This window comes from Somniosus microcephalus, chromosome 8, assembly GCF_052327205.1.
Source record: "Somniosus microcephalus isolate GS21.2 chromosome 8, FLI_Smic_1.0, whole genome shotgun sequence".
Taxonomy (NCBI): Eukaryota; Metazoa; Chordata; class Chondrichthyes; order Squaliformes; family Somniosidae; genus Somniosus; species Somniosus microcephalus.
In genome coordinates this window covers 214,872,285-214,893,461 of record NC_140994.1, presented here as the reverse complement: position 1 = coordinate 214,893,461, position 21,177 = coordinate 214,872,285, and the positions used below count along the sequence as shown (strand labels likewise).

The following is a 21,177-nucleotide window of genomic DNA, read 5'->3' as shown; positions in this document are numbered from 1 at the left end:
CCTCCTAGCAACTGCCTAAAAATTCTGCGATGGAAAAATTTTTGTTCAGATAAAATTAAGGGTGTGGCAACGAATGACTACCTCAATAGACCACGTGGAAGCTGTAAGGCATATAATAACACATCTCATAAAACACTCTTAATTTAAATTCTACCGCAGCTAAAATTAAATGAAAAGCCTTCAGGCATAACAGGCAGCAAGAACACAAAGCAATATACAAAGCGATGACTCAATACATAAAAACACAACTGGCACTTTATTTTAATTACGAGGTTAGAATTTTCTCTTTCTGGATTCTTCATTTAATTAGAAAATGGTTAGCTTCCTTATTTTGGATCCTTCTGCAGAACTGGCAAGAGGTGGATGCAGCACCTGCCCAGTTGGATGAGTGTTGACCCGACTGGGTCTTCCATTTTAACAATAACAACGACATGCATTTATATAGCACCTTCAATGTAGAAAAATGTTGCAAGGCACTTCACAAAGGCATAATCAGAGAAAAAAGGATGCTGAGCCAAAGGAGGAGGCTTTAGGAAGGGCTTGGTCAAAGAGGTGGATTTTAAGCAGGGTCTTAAAGGAGGATTCGATATACTCTGGAACAGTACCCATGGATTGGAAGGTAGCTAATGTTACCCCACTATTCAAAAAAGATGGTAGAGAGAAAATGGGGAATTAGAAGCCTGACATCGGTAGTGGGGAAAATGCTGGAGTCCATTATAAAAGATGTAATAGCAGAGCACTTGGAAATCAGTGACAGGATCGGACAAAGTCAACATGGATTTACAAAAGGTAAATCGTGCTTGACTAAACTACAGGAATTTTTTGAGGATGTAACTGGTAGAATAGATAAGGGAGAACCAGTGGATGTGGTATATTTGGACTTTCAGGAGGCTTTCGATAAGATCCCGCATAAGAGATTAGCGTGTAAAGTTAAGGCACATGGGATTGGGGGCAAGGTATTGACTTGGATAGAGAACTGGTTGGCAGACAGAAAGCAAAGAGTTGGAATAAACGGGTCTTTCTCCGAGTGGCAGGCAGTGACTTGTGGGGTACTGCAGGGATCGGTCCTTGGACCCCAGCTATTCACAATATATATTAATGATCTAGATGAGGGAACTAGATGTAATATCTCCAACTTTGCAGACGACACAAAGCTGGGTAGGCATGTGTGCTGTGAGGAGGATGCCGAGAAATTTCAGTTTGATTTGGACAGGTTGGATGGTTGGGCAGAAGCATGGCAGATGCAATATAACGTGGATAAATGCGAGGTTATCCACTTTGGTGTCAAAAACAGGAAGGCAGATTATTATCTGAACGGCAATAGATTGGGAGAAGGGGAAGTGCAACGAGACCTGGGTGTCCTTGTGCACCAGTCGCTGAAGGTAAGCATGCAAGTGCAGCAGGTGGTTAAGAAGGCAAATGGTATGTTGGCCTTCGTAGCGAGAGGGTTCGAGTACAGGAACAAGGATGTCTTGCTGCAGTTGTACAGGGCCTTGGTGAGACCACATCTTGAGTATTGTGTGCAGTTTTGGTCGCCTTATCTGAGGAAGGATGTTCTTGCCGTGGAGGGAGTGCAGCGAAGATTCACCAGACTGATACCTGGGATGGCAGAAATGACGTATGAGGAGAGATTGGGTCGATTGGGCTTATACTCGCTGGAGTTTAGAAGAATGAGAGGGGATCTCATTGAAACTTATAAAATTCTAACAGGACTAGACAGACTAGATGCAGGAAGGATGTTCCCGATGGCCGGGGAGTCCAGAACCAGGGGTCACAGTCTAAGGATAAGGGATAAGCCATTTAGGACAGAGATGAGGAGGAATTTTTTCACCCAAAGAGTGGTGAACCTGTGGAATTCTCTACCACAGAAGGCAGTTGAGGCCAGTTCATTAATATATTCAAGAAGGAGTTAGATATATTTCTTAAGGCTAAAGGGATCAAGGGATATGGAGAGAAGGCAGGGACAGGGTACTGAATTTGGATGATCAGCCATGATCTCATTGAATGGCGGAGCAGGCTTGAGGGGCCGAATGACCTACTCCTGCTCCTATCTTCTATGACAGAGAGCTGAAGAGGTAGAGTGGTTAAGGGAGAGAAATCCAGAGTGTGGGGCTTAGATGGCTGAAGGCACATCCGCCAGTGGTGGGGTGAAGAGAGGTGTGGAAAAGAGGCCAGAATTGGAGTATTGGAGGGAGAAATTATCGACTTCTGCCTGAAACATTAGTTGTGCAATCAGTCACCTCCTGTGCTGCATCGGCCAGCAGGTTGGGCCTGGCCGGAGAAGCCAATCTTAGAAGGGAACGAGATCGGGTCAGCAGTGGGCCGAAGTATTTTTGACGACACAAAGCTGGGTGGGTGTATGTGCTGTGAGGAGGATGCCGAGAAACGCCAGTATGATTTGGACAGGTTGGGTGATTGGACAAATGCATTACAGATGCAGTATAGTGTGGATAAATGTGAGGTTATCCACTTCGGTGGCAAAAACAGGAAGGCAGATTATTATCTGAACGGCAATAGATTGGGAAAAGGGGAAGTGCAACGAAACCTGGGTGTCCTTGTGCACCAGTCGCTGAAGGTAAGCATGCAGGTGCAGCAGGCAGTTAAGAAGGCAAATCATATGTCTTTCCTCATTCTTCCTACTAAAATGTATCACTTCGCACTTTTCACCTGCCACGTGTCCGCCCATTCCACGAGCCTGTCTATGTCCTCTTGAAGTCTATCACTATCCTCCTCACTGTTCACTATGGTATGTTGGCCTTCGTAGCGAGAGGATTCGAGTACAGGAGCAAGGATGTCTTGCTGCAGTTGTACAGGGCCTTGGTGAGACCATACCTTGAGTAGTGTGTGCAGTTTTGGTCGCCTTATCTGAGGAGGGATGTTCTTGCCATGGAGGGAGTGCAGCGGAGATTCAGCAGACTGATACCTGGGATGGCAGGAGTGATTTATGAAGAGAGATTGGGTCGATTAGGCTTATGTTCGCTAGAGTTTAGAAGAAAGAGACGGGATCTCATTGAAGCTTATAAAATTCTAATAGGACTGGACAGACTAGATGCAAGAAGGATGTTCCTGATGGCAGGTGAGACCAGAACCAGGGGTCACAGTCTAAGGATAAGGGGTAAGCCATTTAGGACTGAGATGAGGAGGAATTTCTTCACCCAGAGAGTGGTAATTGTAGTGTATGTGCCTTTAAGGGGAGAACTACTTTTTACAGCTCCTGTATACTGTAGTACCAGCAGTGACCACACCTGTATATAACCCTGAGTAGGGATCTGTACTGTTTAGTTTTAGAGCAACCCTCATCCAGTAAACACCTGTTGATTGTTCCTCTGCAGTCTCTGTCGATTATTTGAAGGACACACTACCTAAAGATTCACGGATTCAACATTGGCGACGAGGTGATTCGAACCTACCTGCAACTCTGCAGAAGAAGGCCGATTCCATCAGTGCGGGCGTCGACCATCCTGAGAGGACTTGAGCAGGCAGAGGAGGCTGTGGAGAGCTGGGCTTGGCTCTCCAGCCGCGACGATCCAGCGCAGCGGGCTGGCAGCAGGTACGGCGCAGACCCTTCCCGCACAGCGGCGGCGGGAGCCGACCGACGGCACAGAAAAAGGCCAAGCAGCGTCGACGGGTAAGAGAGAGGGTAAAGCGCACAGGGCGCTGCCGGGGTTGAAGACCGAGCGGCGTCAACGAGAGAGGGTGAAGCGCGCAGGGCGCAGCCGGGGTTGAGGACCAAGCGCCGTCAACGAGAGAAGCGCGCAGGAAAATGCGCAGAGCGCGGCCGGTGTTCAAGGGCTGAGCAGCGTCCGCGGGGGAAGAAAAGAAAGCGCGGGAGACGCCATTTGGGCCACAGCGGAGAAGAAAGGGAAGCGCGGGAGATGCCATTTTGAGCCAGCGGAGAAGAAGTGAGAGCGCGGGAGACGCCATTTTGAGCCAGCGGAGAAGAAGAGACAGTGCAGGAGATGCCATTTTTAGCCAGTCTAACCACACCCAGGGATGCAGAAGAGTGTCAGGGTCACAGCGTTCGACAATGAAGTCAAAGATTGGGCGACATATGTAGAATGCATAGAGGTGTACTGCAAAGCGAATGAAGTGCCAGATGCCAGGAAAGCACTGGTATTGTTGAATTCCATGGGTGCAAAAATGTACGGCTTACTGCGAAACCTAGCCACCCCAGAGAAGCCAGTGGAAAAGGATTTTGAAAGCATAGTGGCAATCCTACAGGACCACTTAAACCCCACACCGCTGCTGATAGCAGAAAGATTTAAGTTTCACAAAAAGAACCAGCATAAAGACGAAAGTAATGCTGAGTATTTAACGGAACTGCGCAAGCTATCGAAACACTGCCAGTTTGGAACGGGACTAGCAGATACTTTAAGGACAAGTTTGTGTGTGGGCTTCAAAGTGAAGGAACCCAGAAACGGCTTCTATCAGAAAAGGATCATACGCTGGACAAGGCTTTCAACATGGCAGTATCACACGAAGCAGCAGCACGGGCCGCTGCAGAGATACAACGGAGACCGCAAGAATATGGCACAAATGAAATGTCATATGGAGCAGTGAAGTGTTATCGCTGCGGCAGAACAACACACGACCATAAGGATTGTTGGTTCAAGGACCAAGTGTGCAGACAGTGTGGAAAAGTAGGACACATAATAAGAGTCTGCAGGTCGGGAAAGAAAACCAGCAGCAAGAAACCGCCACAGGAGAAGTACAAAAAGGTACATAAGGTGACGGAGAGTAGTTCAGACGAACAGAAAAGTGATACAGACTCCGGAAGCAAGGAGCTGGGTTGTCTGAAACTACATAATGTAACCAAAATGGAGGATCACCAAACTATCTGGGTCACGCTCAAGATAGACGGAGTCCAAGTGAAAATGGAATTGGACACAGGATCAGCCCTAACGGTCATAAACCAAAGGGACTACAAGCGGCTATTCTCACATATACCCTTGAGAGATACAGAGATTATCTTGAAGACGTACACGGGGCAAAAAGTCTACCCCAAAGGAAAAATAAGGGTGAACGTGATATACAAGGTATTGGTGAGACCGCACCTGGAATACTGCATACAGTTTTGGTGTCCATACTTAATAAAAGACATACTTGCTCTCGAGTCAGTACAAAGAAGGTTCACTCGGTTAATCCCGGGGATGAAGGGATGGACATATGAGAAGAGGTTGAGTAGATTGGGACTCTACTCATTGGAGTTCAGAAGAATGAGAGGCGATCTTATTGAAACATATAAGATTGTGAAGGGGTTGGATCGGGTGGATGCGGGGAGGATGTTCCCGATGATGGGTGAAACTAGAACTAGGGGGCATAGTCTTAGAATAAGGGGCTGCTCTTTCAAAACTGAGATGAGGAGGAACTACTTCACTCAGGGGGTGGTAGGTCCATGGAATATGCTGCCCCAAAAAGCTGTAGAAGCTACATCATTACATAAATTTAAAACCGAAATAGACAGTTTCCTAGAAGTAAAGGGAATTAAGGGTTACGGGGAGCGGGCAGGAATTTGGACATGAGTCTAGGTTTGGATCGGACATGGCCCTGTGGGTAGCGGAGCGGGCCCAGGGGCCATGTAGCCTGATCCTGCTCCTATTTCATGTGTCTAATTCTGTTAGATTCAGGAGATGGTTCTGTGATAGTAGATTGGCGGTTAGGATCAGATCAGCCATGATCTTATTGAATGGCGGAGCAGGCTCGAGGGGCCGATTGGCCTACTCCTGCTCCTAGTTCTTATGTTCTTATATGTTCTTATGTTACAATGGCAAGGAATCACCAACAATGGACTTATATGTATTGCCAGATGGAGGACCACCACTACTAGGACGTGAATGGATCCGGAAGATACAGCTAGATTGGCATGCCATACAAGCACTGACAGTAGATGCCAAAAAGGATGACGACGTCACACCTGGACGACTGTCAAAAATGCTAACTGACGCACAAGAAGTGTTCCAGGAGGGACTCGAAACACTAAAAGGCATAACAGCGACGATCAAAATAGAGGAAAATGCAAGCCCAAAGTTTTTTAAGGCCAGACCGGTGCCTTATGCGATCCGCCCAGCCGTCGAAGCAGAGCTGGAAGGTTTGGAACATTCTGAAGTACTGTCCAAAGTGGACTGGAGCGAGTGGGCTACACCCATCGTTCCTGTAATGAAGAGGTCATTGAGTAATACGCCTGGGGAACCAAAGAAGATTCGCATCTGTGGGGACTTTAAGGTGACAGTGAAACCAGTCCTTCACACGGTACAATATCCGCTTCCGAGGATTGAAGATATTTTCGCCTCGCTATCTGGAGGAAAACGCTTCACTAAGATTGATCTGGCCCAGGCGTACCTGCAAATGGAGGTAGAAGAAGCCTCGAAACAGTACCTCACGATCAACACTCACAAAGGTCTCTACCAATACAACCGGCTGGTGTTCGGGGTAGCATCAGCTCCGGCTATTTGGCAAAGAGCAATGGATGAAGTCCTGCAAGGGATTCCAGGGACCCAGCGTTATTTGGACGACATCCTGGTCACGGGCGAAAATGACAGTGATCACCTCGCCAACCTGGAGCAGGTGCTCACTAGATTGAAGGAATATGGGCTCCGAGCTAATCGCCACAAATGCGAGTTTTTCCAGAAGCAGATCTCGTATTGTGGCCACGTTATTGATGAAGAGGGGTTACATAAGTCCCCTGAAAAGATTGAGGCAGTAGTCAAGGCTCCAGCACCGGAAAATGTGTCACAACTGAGGTCGTTCCTCGGGCTGGTGAACTACTACCATAAGTTCTTGCCGAATTTGTCTACGTTACTACACCCACTGAACACCCTACTGCAAACGGGGGTACCTTGGAAGCGGAATGACGAATGTAAACGAGCTTTCCAGAAGTGCAAAGAATTGATCACATCAAAAGAGGTGTTGGCTCATTTCAACCCAGCACTACCAATTCGGTTGGCATGTGATGCATCACCCTATGGTATTGGAGCGGTGCTGTCGCACAAATTCCCGGACGGCTGGGAGAGGCCAGTAGCCTGTGCGTCTCGGTCACTAACCTCAGCCGAGCGTAACTACGGCCAGATTGACAGGGAGGCCCTCAGCCTAGTGTGGGGAGTGAAAAAGTTCAACCACTATCTGCACGGGCAGAAGTTCACCTTGCTGACTGACCACCAACCACCTGTCTCCATCTTTAATCCAAAGAACGGCGTTCCGGTGATGACTGCGCAACGGCTACAAAGATGGTCCCTTTTTCTAGGGGCGAACCAATATGAAATAGAGTATAAGGGCACGAAACAGCATGGAAATGCTGATGGGCTATCACGCCTGCCACTGCCTACTGCGGAGGAAGTACCAGCAGTGGACCCTGTCGAAATATTTTATTCGACTATAATTGAACGCTTGCCAGTAACTAACGCGGATATAGAGAAGGAGACCCGAAATGACCCGACACTGTCTCGGGTATATGATTTGACGGTGAAGGGATGGCCAACACATGGCGACTCACTGTTGCCAGCATTCTCATCCAGAAGAGAACAGCTGTCAGTATGCCAGGGGACCTTGATGTGTGGATCCCGAGTGGTAATTCCACCGAAGTTAAGGGAGAGAGTGCTCAATGAGCTTCACGAAGGCCATCTGGGAGGGGTGAAAATGAAAAGCCTTGCTAGGGCTTATGTGTGGTGGCCGGGGATCGATCAGCAAATCGAGGACATGACAAAGAGCTGCTCAGGATGCCAGAAGGTCCAAAATGCACCACCACATGCCCCTCTACACCCATGGGAGTGGCCCTCATCTCCATGGCAACGGGTGCATATTGATTTTGCTGGTCCATTCATGGACTCAATGTTCTTAATAGCAGTGGATGCGCACTCAAAATGGCCTGAGGTGATCAAAATGTCCTCCACCACCACGGAGAAAACGATTGCAGTCCTATGGACCATATTTGCCAGGAACGGCTTGCCAGAGCAGATTTGCTCTGATAACGGATCACAGTTTGTGTCCGAAGAGTTTCGGAAATTTATGAAAAGGAATGGGGTAAGGCATTACACATCCGCCCTGTATCATCCAGCTACAAATGGATTGGCTGAGAGGTTCGTACAAACCTTTAAAAAGGCCGTAAGGGCCATTTGCGATGACGACATTCCACTGCAGCATAAGGTGGACAATTTCCTGTTAGCCTACAGAAATGCGACACATGCAGTTACCAACCAGACCCCGGCCATGATGTTCTTTAACCGAAGGTTGAGATCTCGTCTGGATTTGCTCAGACCAAATGTACGAAGAAATGTTGAGAATAAGCAATTCCAGCACATCAATGAGAAGCCGACAAGGAGCTTCAATGTAGGGCAACTAGTTTTGGCCCGCGACTACCGAACAGAGAAATGGCAACCAGGAACGATATGCACACGGCAGGGGCCACTAATGCACACAGTGAATGTTGGGGAGAACATTGTGAGATGCCATGTCGACCAGATCCTAGCGTCACAGGAACGAGTCAACCCCATGTCTCGCGTACCTGGTAATGAACCCGAAATACAGGTAGCATCTACCCCAGAAACAGTAGTATTGGAAGCTGATGAACCAACCGACGACAGGGGGCCAGAATCGCCTCCGCACCAAGAGCAAGACACTCAGGAAAGGCGCTATCCAGAAAGGATCAGGAAGCTGCCCCAAAGACTGAATTTATAAATGGACTATTTTCAGTTAATGTTGTATGTTAAAAGTGTTAATTGTTAAATGAATGTTATGGTACTGTTAATCTAAAAGGGGATGAATTGTAGTGTATGTGCCTTTAAGGGGAGAACTACTTTTTACAGCTCCTGTATACTGTAGTACCGGCAGTGACCACACCTGTATATAACCCTGAGTAGGGATCTGTACTGTTTAGTTTTAGAGCAACCCTCATCCAGTAAACACCTGTTGATTGTTCCTCTGCAGTCTCTGTGGATTATTTGAAGGACACACTACCTAAAGATTCACGGATTCAACAGTGAACTTGTGGGATTCTCTACCACAGAAGGCAGTTGAGGCCAATTCATTAAATATATTCAAGAAGGAGTTAGATATAGTTCTTAAGACTAAAGGGATCATGGGATATGGGGAGAAAGCAGGGACAGGGTACTGAATTTGGATGATCAGCCATGATCTCATTGAATGGTGGAGCAGGCTTGAAGAACTGAATGGCCTACTCCTGCTCCTATCTTCTATGTTTCTATGCCGAGTTAGGAGGAGCACTCTTGCTCCTTCTGGCCCAACAAAAATTCCCCCCTAACAATCTTTGGATGTTTTGTGGAGCGGCCACCAGTAATCCCTTTCAAGGCTGCTGGTTAGGCAGCTCACCACCTGGCAAATGTTCCACCCATTTGTTCCTTCAAATTGCAAATGGGGTCCTACAACCGCTAGACCCCAATTTGCATATGTAAGCAGCCTCTCGCCCAAAACAGGTGGGCGTGCTGCCCTCTCATTTACAGACCTACCTGAAAATTGAATGCAGGCCTTGGGTGTCTATGGGGCGGCTGAGGTCCCTCCTCTCAATTTTCAACTGACGACCGCCTGTTTTACATGGGAGAACACCCCCCGCTCCCACCCACCCCACCCCTCCCACCCCACCCCTCCCACCCCACCCCACCCCACTGCCTCCTCCCCCACCACCCCACCGCCCCCCCACCTCACCCCACCCCCACCACCCCACTACACCCCCCACCCCACCCCACACCACCCCACCCCCCCACCCCACTCCACCCCCCACCCCACCCCACCGCACCCCCCCCGAGCATTCTGGGAGGGTTATAGAGGTGGAGGAGGTTACAGGGATAGGAAGCTGCATGGCCATTAAGTGACTTAAACAGGAATTTTAAATTGGAGGTGTTGGGTGACTGGGAACCAATGTAGGTCAGCAAGGATGGGGTGATTGGTGAGCATGACCTGGTGTGAGGTACAATACGGGCAGCAGAATTCTGAGTGAGCAGAAGTTTATGGAGGGTGCGGGAGGGGAGGGAGGCCAGGAGAGCATTAAATAATCTGGAGTGACAAAAGCATGGATTAGGGTTTCAGCAGCAGGTGGGCTGAGGCAGGGTGGAGGCAGGCAATGTTACGGAGGTGGAAATAGGTGCTCTCTGTGATGTAGAGGATATGGAGTCAGAAGCTTGGATTCCGTGCTACAGAGCTTCAGTCCAACAAGACTTTATTTTCTTTTAATTAGCTGTGTTAGAGTAATGGAAGTAATATTGTTTCTACCTGAACCTTATTTCTTATTTGAAAAACAAACCTTTTGAAGTAGTGTTGTTTGGTTTGGCAATCTCATATCTAAACAGCTCTGAAAACAAATCCTGCCTATACCACTGTGCTATTCCTATATCAGCCATCTTAAGTTCTCTCTGATTAGGACTGACAGCTTTAAATTTATACCAATTAGTGCTACTGACTCATTCTCTGAGGAAGTTTCCTAAACTCATTTCAGATAGTTGGCAGAGACAGAAGACTTTCATCTGGTCAGTCTAGGCTGCTAGAAAGGATAGTGTTCTAACTCACTGTGCCACTCAGTCCCCTCATGGTAACTTTCGATATGATCAAGAATAGGTGTTATTTCAATCTCTTTCTTGCACCAAATAAGCTTCGGAGAAATTTCAATAATAACAAGTGGTTTAATGCATTTTAGACATACGAGTCTTTCGAGCTGAATCCTCGACAAAAAGAGATGAGATATCTTCGTCAACTCCTGCATCATTCTTCGCAATGCAAGTATATGCCCCTGTGTCTTCATAACGCACACTGTTAATGTGAATTTCACCTCCATTTGCTATAGAAACGTGGAACACAAACAAACAAAAATGCACAAAACAAAGTAATTCTGCATTGAAAGTCACCATTCAGAAATTTAGACATAACAACTACAAGTTGCATTTATATAGCATCTTTTACATAGTAAAGCATCCCAAGGCGCTTCACAGGAGGGATTATGAAACAAAGTTTGACACCAAGCCTCATAATATGGCAGGTGAGTGGTAGGTTTTAAGGAGCGTCATAGAGGAGGAGAGAGATGGAGAGGTTTAGGGAGGAACTTCCAGAGCTTAGGGCTTATGCAGCTGAAGGCACTGCCATCAATAGTGGAGTAATCAAAACCTGGGATGCGCAAGAGGCCAGAATTGGAGCAGTGCGGAGATCTCAGAGGGTTGTGGGGCTGGAGGAGGTTACAGAGATAGGGAGAGGTGAGGGCATGGAGGGATTTGAAAACAAAGATGAGAATTTTAAAATCGAGGCATTGCCTTTAAAGGTGGGAGTCTCACAATCAGATTACCTTTTTAAATATCAATAAGTTAAAAAAGAATTGGAATCACCTTTAACATCCTTCTAATTTGTTTTTTCATTTCTGCCCTTTTTTTGTTTGAAGTGCAAGTGCTGATGACATTATTGGCAGATATGTTTAGAGGAGTTGCTGATGCCAGTGATACAAAGAAACTGAGCTGGCACACATAGCTGAAGCTGAAACATGTTGGTTTAATGATGCTGTCAATTAATATTAATTCAGCTCCTTACATTGTCTGAACTCATTAATCCACTAAAACAGTTCCCTCAATTGCCATCAGGATTTTCTGGCACATAATTTAAAAAAAAAATCAACACAGAGCGAAAAATTAAATATGTTCAAGCTTATCATAGTTCTTTATAGGCATTTTTAAGAGGAGCTTATAATGTGAAGACATGCCTTTAAATATCAGGATTACACAAAGTCACTATTTATTAACCAAAAAGACACCGTAGCAGGTTCTAGTGCAATTCCCTTTGATGTGCTGTTAATTATTATCCATTTCCACTTTAGAAATACATTTTCTTTTTCATGTTGGTCCTTTAATACTCTCCACACCATTGTCTATAATGTGAAGGGTCGGCTGGTGTCTTAGTTACATTTTTCTCTTGATCTAACCACTGGGACGTGCATGATGGGCGATTGGGGAATCTTCCTCCTATTTTCTTTCGTTTCTGTGTCGGAAAGCACATGGGATCTGCTTTTTGGCCTCCCCTGATTGAAATTGTGGAACTTTTGTGAGCCTGCTGTTTTGAGCTTTGAATGATGAAGCACTGATGCACTGTGCCATCAGACAAACCCCAATTCAATGCTTTTCTAGAGAATACAGTTTATACTACCCTGAATGACACTTGTTGCCTAGCAGATGAGTGTCACACACTAATTTTTAAAGCTGTAGCATCACTGAATTTTACTCTGCTATCATATTTAATTTCAACTAAGATTTTGTTATCTAATTCCTGTGTCTTTAATGCTCCCATGTATCACAAACTATTCCCAGGAACTGCATTGCAATCAAGGTAGATGAATTGGAAGAATTCAGAATATTTCCAAATGCAGATCAGTTTAGATTCAGATATTCTGGCTGCTCTGTATAAGCACAATGTCACATCTCATTGCTCTCAGTCCAATTGATCTGAATATTCATTTACGGCAAAGTAGATGTGATGAAATATTCCATTCATCACTGCCTGTGACTGTGGTCGGTTTCAGTGTCATTTCCCTTCCCCCAGTCCTCATTGTATTGTTTATTGGAATGTGCTGGAATGTGCTGTGTGTGTAGGGCTCCGCCCATACCTGGCCCCTTTTGTAAGCTAGCTCAGTCTGGCCTCAGTCTCCAGAAGGAATATACCTCTCTCTCTTACGTGTTACTTTCTAAGTTAATAAAAGCCTTGTTTTGTTTCGCTAACATCGAGTCTCGGAATTATTGAGGCACATCAGTAGATACACTGCTCATTAATCTAACTACAACTCGTGGGACATTGTTGGTGCAGAAAGGCAGAATAGCTGTTGCATTTGCCTATATAATCAGTTCCTGAACTTCAAAAGAAATTCACCATGTGAAATTCTTTGTGAAGTTTTGATGTGATAAAGTGCTATATAAAAGCAAATATCATTACTATGTACAAAAAGAGAAAATGTGAATGGAATTAGATACTACCTAGCAGCACAAGTTGGTTAGGTAATGTTGAAGTAATGTCTAGACCATTCTTCAGCCAGGTGATTTTGGGGTTGGGGATTCCGTCAGCATGGCACTTCAAGCTGGTAGTCACACCAGGCTCTTGTGCCTGGCTCTCTGGATACACTCTGATTACTGGAGGAACTAAAAACACAGAAAAAAGAAATTCTTCAGTGAATATCCAAGATCAGAATAAAAGCAACAGGCAATGACAGACCTTACCTCATCACATGACAATAATGCAATATTTCTCGCAGAAGCTAGTATGCTGTGCATGTGAGACATTACAGATACTAATTATAAAGAAAATTAAATTAGAGATAGTTTGCGAATTGCAGAACCGCCTCACATACTATGCCGGGAGTTTGACTGAACCACAAGTTGAGGATGTCCAATAAAAGTTACCTGAACTCAATTCTTCTTTAATCCAAGCAGCAAAGTTCTTTATTGCTTTTTCTGATTACTACGTCAGCCAATAAATTTGAAAGAGAAAGTTATAGATTTTGGAATAATTCCAATATATATTGTTCAATAAAATTTGGATATACAAATATGTGACTCTTCCATGCTGTAGTGGATTTTGACCTTTAATACAGTTTTGTGATATTCACCAGAAAAGCGAAAGTGAGGCACTGGGTGACAGAGTTAATTAGAACATTGTCCTTTTAACTTTGGATTCTGGTGTAACAATTAGGGAAATTTAAATAAAACTGGGGGTTAATTTTAATTGAACCTACCCGGCAAGAAACTGATGGGATAGGATCGATGCCCAGTTTACACCTCGCCCGGTTACTTTCCATTGACTTCAGTGGAAAGTAAAATTGTGTGGGTTTTAAAACGGCCGGCCGATCCCATCCCGTCAGTATCCTGCTGAGTGGGGTAGGTTAAAATTATCCCCTTGGTGTCAAAATGGAGGTGGCTTTTTCTTCAAAATGTTTAAAAATGGAGGATAAGGGACAGGCTTTCTGTAGGAACCAAGCAAGATTATTATATAGAATTACATAGAATGTACGGCAAAGAAACAGGCCATTCGGCCCAACCAGTCCATGGCGGCGTTTATGGTTCACTTGAGCCTCCTCCCACCCTATTTCATCTAACCCCATCAGCATAACCCTCTATTCCCTTCTCCCTTATATGCTTATCTAGCGCCCCTTAAATGCACATATATTATTCGCCTCAACTACTCTCTGTGGTAGCGAGTTCCACATTCTCACTTGTTGATCTGGAAATTAGTCAAGATAAAGAAGCTTTGCTCTGGGTGAAAATTAAATTTTACACTCTTGTGGCATTAGCAGAGACTTGAAACCCAGATGCTAGCTGACTAATTGTTCATTTACATTCCATGCAATAGTATAAGAACTGTGACTGGAACTGGCCAAAGGAACCACAATGGTCTTATCCAGTCCTATATATTTGCATGCTCCTATGCCTTATGTAGCAATTTAGGAAGAACGCCTGGGGAACCCCTCTCCAGAGAAGACTAGTGCAAGTTCTAGCTGAGTTTGGGATTTGAGCAGAATCCAATGCTGTTCCAATAAAGTCATCAGGCTTTCTTCTGACACTTTTTCTGTACAAATTTAACACACAATCCTTCACTGCCAAATCAGTTTTCTGTCGTGATTGAGATGGTGAAAACTGATGTGGAATTTTTAATAGTGTCCCTGGGCTGGATCTGAAAGCTGAAGGCTGTTATTGGTAATGATTGTTTCAGATTATTCTCACCTGTTAATTACAAATAAACAGATAGGCCGGATCTTGCTGCAGTGGGGCATTCCGCAGTGCCTTTTTAGTTATTCTTTTTTACGTGCCCTTCAGCTCAAAAATTGTTTGCACCACAACTTGCTGGAAGTGCGAGCTGGTAACGTGGCAAGGGCAACGGGGCATCTGGGACCTCAGTGAACGGGGGGACCAACAGTGTATCTCTTTAACCAATGAGATTTAAGGATTAAGAAAGAAGCAGAGGAATAACTGAGGAGGGTGAATATGAGTCCAATCAAGTACAGAAAGAGTAATAAACAGAGGGAAAGAAAGATAGGCTTAAGAGAGAGAGAGAGAGAAAAGAGACAGAAAGTAAAGGTAAGAAAAAAAAGGTAAAAATTTAAAATTTTCATTTTTAAAATCTCTAACAACAATTTACCACCTGAAGGAATGAGACTCCACAGTTTAAATTGTTAAATTTCCTGGCCAGAGAACTTGATTGGCACTACATTAACAATTATTGTGTTGTTAAAGGGTACTTACAAAATTAATTACCAGACTTAATTTTCTGTGGTGAGTTCAATGGGCAATTAACGTGGAAACCCAGCAAGTTCTTTAAAATAACGGGGAGGTTAAGGGCAAAAGTCTGTTATGTCGACCAGCAAGTTCCGGAGATTCACAACTCATGGCGTATCTCTTAATCCCCTGAATTTGCACATTAATAACAGCATGCGTCATTAATATGCTGTTATTTTTCCAGCAAGGTGCGGCCCAATCTGTCCAATTCTCTTACTCTTTACAACATACTTGTTCAATGCAAGGGATATATGAAGCATAAACACTAGAAGTGTCAAGTTGCTATAGCAGCTAATCCAGAGGTCAATTAAACCTAATTTGTGCATGGAAAATAATCAGATTACATGTTATATAGTATTTGGAGACTGTCTGTGACTGCCAGGTATGACATTTACTAACCATTCACCTGCAGGATGTGGGTCTGGAGGAGCTCATCATAGCCAAAGGCATGGCAGGTGTAATTTCCCATGTGAATCGTTGTAACTTTAGTAATGTAAAGGGAGCCATCATCACCAAAATCCTGCAAAAGGAACAGAGAAATTCCGTTTTATAATGAAGAGCAGGCACTCCAAGCAGGAAATAATCTCAAAAATGAAATATGCCCTTCAGAAAATTACAGCATTGCTGATCAGTAGAATGCCATAAAACACTGAGAATTGTTTCACTAGTTGCAATAGTTAACATAAATTGATTATAGTGAGAGAAAACAAAAGAAAACACTTGCAAATCCCATGGCCAGATCGGGTTTGAAAAGAAAAAAGAAAAAGCAAGAAAGGGGCATAGAGAAAGAGAGTGAAAGAGAGGGAAGAAAGGATAAGGAAGAGGAAAGAAGGATACATCAATGACACTTGGCCATCCCAAGGTCCATGTGAGAGCCCACCTTGCAGTTTTCAGCTATGATCCTTTTTTTTTGGAGCAAGAGAGTGCGAGAGGTATATGGTTTGCGACCACAAATCTCACAACTTATGACTTGTCGAAGATCAGCCATGATCATACTGAATGGTGAAGCAGGCTCGAGGGGCTGTATGGCCTACTACTGCTCCTAATTCTTATGTTCTTATGATAATTCTGAATGAAAATGGGCACTCATTCACATCTAGAAGATGTCTGACTTGAAGTCTAATGCATATCTGTTTTGTTTCTTTTTGGTGGATGTTAGTGTCGAGGTCATTTAAATCATGGCGTACTGCTCCTTTAACCTTTTAAGCACTGAGGTAGTTTGGGAAAGAATGATCCCACCAGTCCAGCTGCTGATGAAAACCCATAATGGTTGCAAAGATAGTACTCCAACACTGTGCCACAGTACCTGCTTAGAGGAAGCGAGGGTAGAACAACTGGGACTTAATTACATGCCTCTGCTCCTATTATTGTACCTTTATATGTACATGTAGAAACAGAGAAAAATAAATGAGCTATAGTCCTAAAACCCTTGTATAGCTACAGGGCAAATAAATTAATATTCCTTAAAGTCTTGTAATTATTTAAAAACAATTGGTTGCTTTAATACACAGTGACTGAAGAAAGTGCATTCAAGGCACATTTGCGCTAATTAAGAGAAGAATGATAGCAGAAAATGGAACATTAGGCAGAACTTTCAACTTTGTCAAGGGCGTAAAGCAGGTGGTAGCGAATCAGCTGCCCGTTATACACCCCACCTGATAATCTTATCTTTAGATGATAGTGTAAAACAGATCGGCCATCCATTATATATCACTCACGATTTTTATCGCCATTGACTTCAATGGAAATTAAACTTGGGAGTGGTGTGTAATGGACGGCCGACCCAATATTGTCCGTTTTACACTATTGCCAAGAGTTAAAATGACCCCATTATGTAAAAAAAAACAAATTCCACCACATGGCAAGTCTGATGGATCACTTACATTGATATCTTCTAGATCCAAGAAATTTAATATGATTCCATTGTGCTTCCAGATGATTGGTGGTCTCAGAGTGCCCTGAATAGCACATGACAATACGGCGCTCAGTCCCACAGTTACTGTGGTTATAGTGACCTTCTTATCTTCAGGGAGACTCAGCTGAATAACCTCTGGAAAGAATAGCATTGCAATCTCAATAAATCAAACATTTTTAACAAACTCAAACTAGTTAATAAAAAAGCCATCAAAAGATCTACATTTAAACCTAGCCAGGCCAACAATCTGTTACTTAATTTTCCAGGAATTAAAGAATGGTAGACTGAGAAGTATTCATTTAAACAAACAAAACATGTTGAGGAAACACTTCTCCTCAGTCCTCATTTCACTTCATGAGGCACTCATGGACAGCTGCAAGCTCAGTGAGCAGTATTCTTCTTCTTCAGTTGGTAGCATACCAATAACTGCTTAAGTGGCAAACTTTCCATTCCTGAGATACTACTATCCTAGCAGAAGCAATCTATGCTGTGATTAATTCCTTCAGAAAAGCCATAATATTTTTGATAAGGAATGAAGCTGAAGTTTATAAGAATGAATACAACCTGAGATGATTAAACACTCCACAGGTCACGATTGGGGCTGGATCATCATCTGTGAAGGGCAGTGGGTCAGGTTTGAAAAGTGGAGATGCACAGATATTCTGGAGATGAGTTTGATTACCCATAGGATCAATGAGTAAGTATATAAAATTTTACCTCAGGAATTTAAATAGCTGGGGTACAGCCCAGGATATGTTTGGTTTGAAGGATCAAAAGGTCTTTTCTTATTCCATTTTTAAAAATGTTTTTATGGCTTTAGCTGAACTAATTTTTCCAAATGTACATATCCCCTCATTTATACGTTTACTCCAGATGTAGCATCTTTGCTCTGTTTCTGGTGCTTTTGACTTGCTCTTTTCTTAATTCCTGCCGTAATCAAAATTGTAAAACAAGTCCCTGTAATCCTCTGATCTCCAACAGGGTTCTCTTCATTTGGCTAGTATAAAAATACAATAATTGTATTGAAAATGTCTGGCATGGATAGATGAAAGACCAATTTCGACCCAACAGTGGTACTATAACTGCGATGGTGCTTTCTGTAAATAAATCACAAAGTTCACAAAGCATTATGCATGCTGTTGCTTACAATGTCTCCCTCAGTCACTCTTCTTAGCTTAATCCAAATGCTTCTTGTGCCAATGAACAAAAACTGCCTGTCACAAAATATGGAGTGTCATATCATAACACAAGGAATGGATTTATATATTGACATAATAATACTGTTCAGGAGAACTAATAAGGACAGCAAGAGAACATAAATACCCAGAATGGTCAAGTTGCATAAATTACTTTCAGTAAGATTATAGAGCAATGATTAGAACCTTACTGAGCCCCATCATACCCTAATATCCTTAGATATTGCTCCCTAGCCAACAGAAATTTGAGATATTTGCTGATAACAATATTAATGGGTAGAGGTTCTTATAGAGTAGAGCCAACAGGAACAGAATGAAGCACACTTAGAAGGCATTGCATTTGGTGTAATGTAGCTTTTTAAAAAAACAACGGTTCACAGAATCAGCTCATGGAGGTGGATCAGTGTGCATCTGAGGACTGTGGGAAAAGTCATCTCATGAAAACCAGCAAAACACAGGATGATGCCAGTGGAGTTCTGTGTGAGTAGCCTAAGAAAAAGCAGAGGCTCAGGAGATTGCAGTACAAAAAGACAAGGATCACAGGAAAAAATATAAAAAGGAGCAGCTACAAGAAAGGATGAGCAAGAAAATGCTCAGAAAACAATGAATAAAGGAAGTGGAGCAGGAAATGTGGGAAAAGAAGCCGAGTGCAGGAAAGTAGGAATCTGTGCGAGAAGGCTGAGTTGATGAAATGAAGCACAAGCTGGCATGGTAAAGCTACTTAGAGTTATGGTGAGGGGAGTCGGGCAGAAAAAGCCTTGGATCAAGACAAAGATAAATGGTAAGAACTTGTACTGAGAGGTAGGCTGTGGCCAATAATATAAGTGTTCATTGAAAGTGTTGAAGGGTAAGAGGCACAAGAACATAGCCAGGAAGACTATGGCAGAGATCTTTGAGTGCAGGAATGCCTGAACACAGATTTGTGAAAGCAGCCTGAAGAGGGAGGGAGCCTTAAGAATGAACAGGGGGAGAGGGTGCTGAGAGCAGACTCAAGATGGAGAGAACCTGAGAGAAGTCCATAAAGGGACAGAGCCCCGAGATCATCCCAGGGAGGACGAGAGTCCTGAAAGCAGCTGAGAGAGGGAGAAACCCTTGCGAGAAGCCGTGATCAAGGTAAGTGCTCTGGGAGCAGTCAACAGCAGCAGAGAGAGAGAGACCCACAGCGAAGCTTGCCTGAACAGCCTTGCCTCTCCTTTAAAATTCTCATTCTCTACCACCCACCGAAGTACCATGCCAAGTTTCTCACCGAGATATCTTCACTGCTGTCATCCCTCAGCCTCTGCACCGAGAAACTTCTCATCCTTGGTGATTTCGTACTCCATCTCAAAGCATCATGCCCTCTCTCCCGAGTTCACTGCCCTCCTATCCTCCCTTAATCACTCCCTCCATATAAACTTGCTCACCCATATTCACCGCCACCGCCTCGAACTTGCCATCTCACGTGGCCTCACTACTCCCATCATGTCAATCACAGATAAGACCATCTGTGATCACTTCCTTGTACCCTCTCCACTCACAACCCCCTACGCTCTCCCAACCTTACTTCCTTATATGTCCACCCATGGAAAAAACTCTCCGCCAAGTCATTTACAATGGCACTTTCAAATTCCCAACTGTCTATCTGTTGGCTCTTAATTCACCATGGCATTTCTGTAGCTACATCTCTGCTCAATCACACCTTCACCTCCACTTTTGATGCCTTTGTCTCCATTAAAACCATTAATCACCCTGGTGGTTCCCCCTGGTAGGGCCCCCATCTCTGCTCCCTTAATTCCAAGGGATGCAGACTGGAACATTTATGGTGGACAACTGGTTTAGCCATGCAGCGCCAGATCTGGCTGGACCACATAAACCACTATCAGGCTCTGCTCTCCTCTGCCATAACAGCTGCTCAATATTCCTGTATCATCCTGGAATACAATGATAACCCCAGCTTCTCTTCTCCACTACAAATCATTTTCTCAAAACCCTCTCCCCTGCCTCTTCCACCCTCACCTCCAATTACAAGTGCAAGGAACTCATGGACTTCTTTGTCACTAAGATTGAGACCATCCATTCAGCTGCCTCTGCCATTTCCCTCCACTTCCCCTAGCCCACCAAAGCCAAACTTCCCTCCCTGCCCTAGCCCTGAACTTGCACCTTTCTGTAAGGTTTCTCTCCGATCTCCCCTCATTCCCTCTCCAAGCTCATCTTGACCATGAGACCGACCTCCTGCTCCCTCGACCCTATTCCACCAAACTGCTGACCACCCAACTTCCTTCTTTCCAACTTCAACTCTGCCATCATCATCACCTCCTCAGAAAACCCACCCTTGACCCTCTGTCCTTGAAAACTATTGCTCCATCTCCACCCTCCCTTTCCTCTCTAAAGTCCTTGAACGTGCTGTAGCCTCCCAAATCCATGCCCATCTTTCCTGCAACTCCACTTTGAACCCCTCTAATCAGGTTTCCACCTCTGCCACAGCACTGAAACAGCCCTTAACAAAGTCACAAATGACATCCTATGTGACTGTGACCATGGTAAGGTATCCCTCCTCATCCTTCTCGACCTGTCTGCAGCCTTTGACACATTTGAGTGCACCATATTCCCCAAAAACCTCTCCTCCGTTGTCTAGCTGGGTGGGACTTCCCTCGCCTGGTTCCCTTCGTATCTATCCAGCCATAGCCAGAGAATCATCTGCAATTATTTCTCTTCCCGCTCCTGCATCGTTACCTCTGAAGTCTCCCAAGGATCTACCCATGGCCCCTCCAATTTCTCAACTACATGCTGTTCCTCGGCGACATTATCTGAAAACACAAAGTCAGGTTCCACATGTATGCTGACAACA

At 44.4% G+C, this 21,177-nt stretch overlaps 1 protein-coding gene across 4 annotated transcripts in view; it reads right to left on the bottom strand.

Moving 5' to 3' along the window:
- Window positions 1-21,177, bottom strand: part of LOC147114096 (follistatin-related protein 5-like) — an 825,355-nt gene that overhangs the window by 57,481 nt on the left and 746,697 nt on the right. For all 4 annotated transcript variants that reach the window (XM_085995700.1, XM_085995698.1, XM_085995701.1 and 1 more), the window contains exons 7-10: window positions 17,123-17,289; window positions 15,639-15,759; window positions 12,948-13,109; window positions 10,646-10,780 (exon numbers count right to left, since the gene is read on the bottom strand). In XM_085995700.1, coding sequence (XP_085851826.1) covers window positions 10,646-10,780; window positions 12,948-13,109; window positions 15,639-15,759; window positions 17,123-17,289 — 585 coding nt within the window. The remainder of the gene's footprint in view (window positions 1-10,645; window positions 10,781-12,947; window positions 13,110-15,638; window positions 15,760-17,122; window positions 17,290-21,177) is intronic.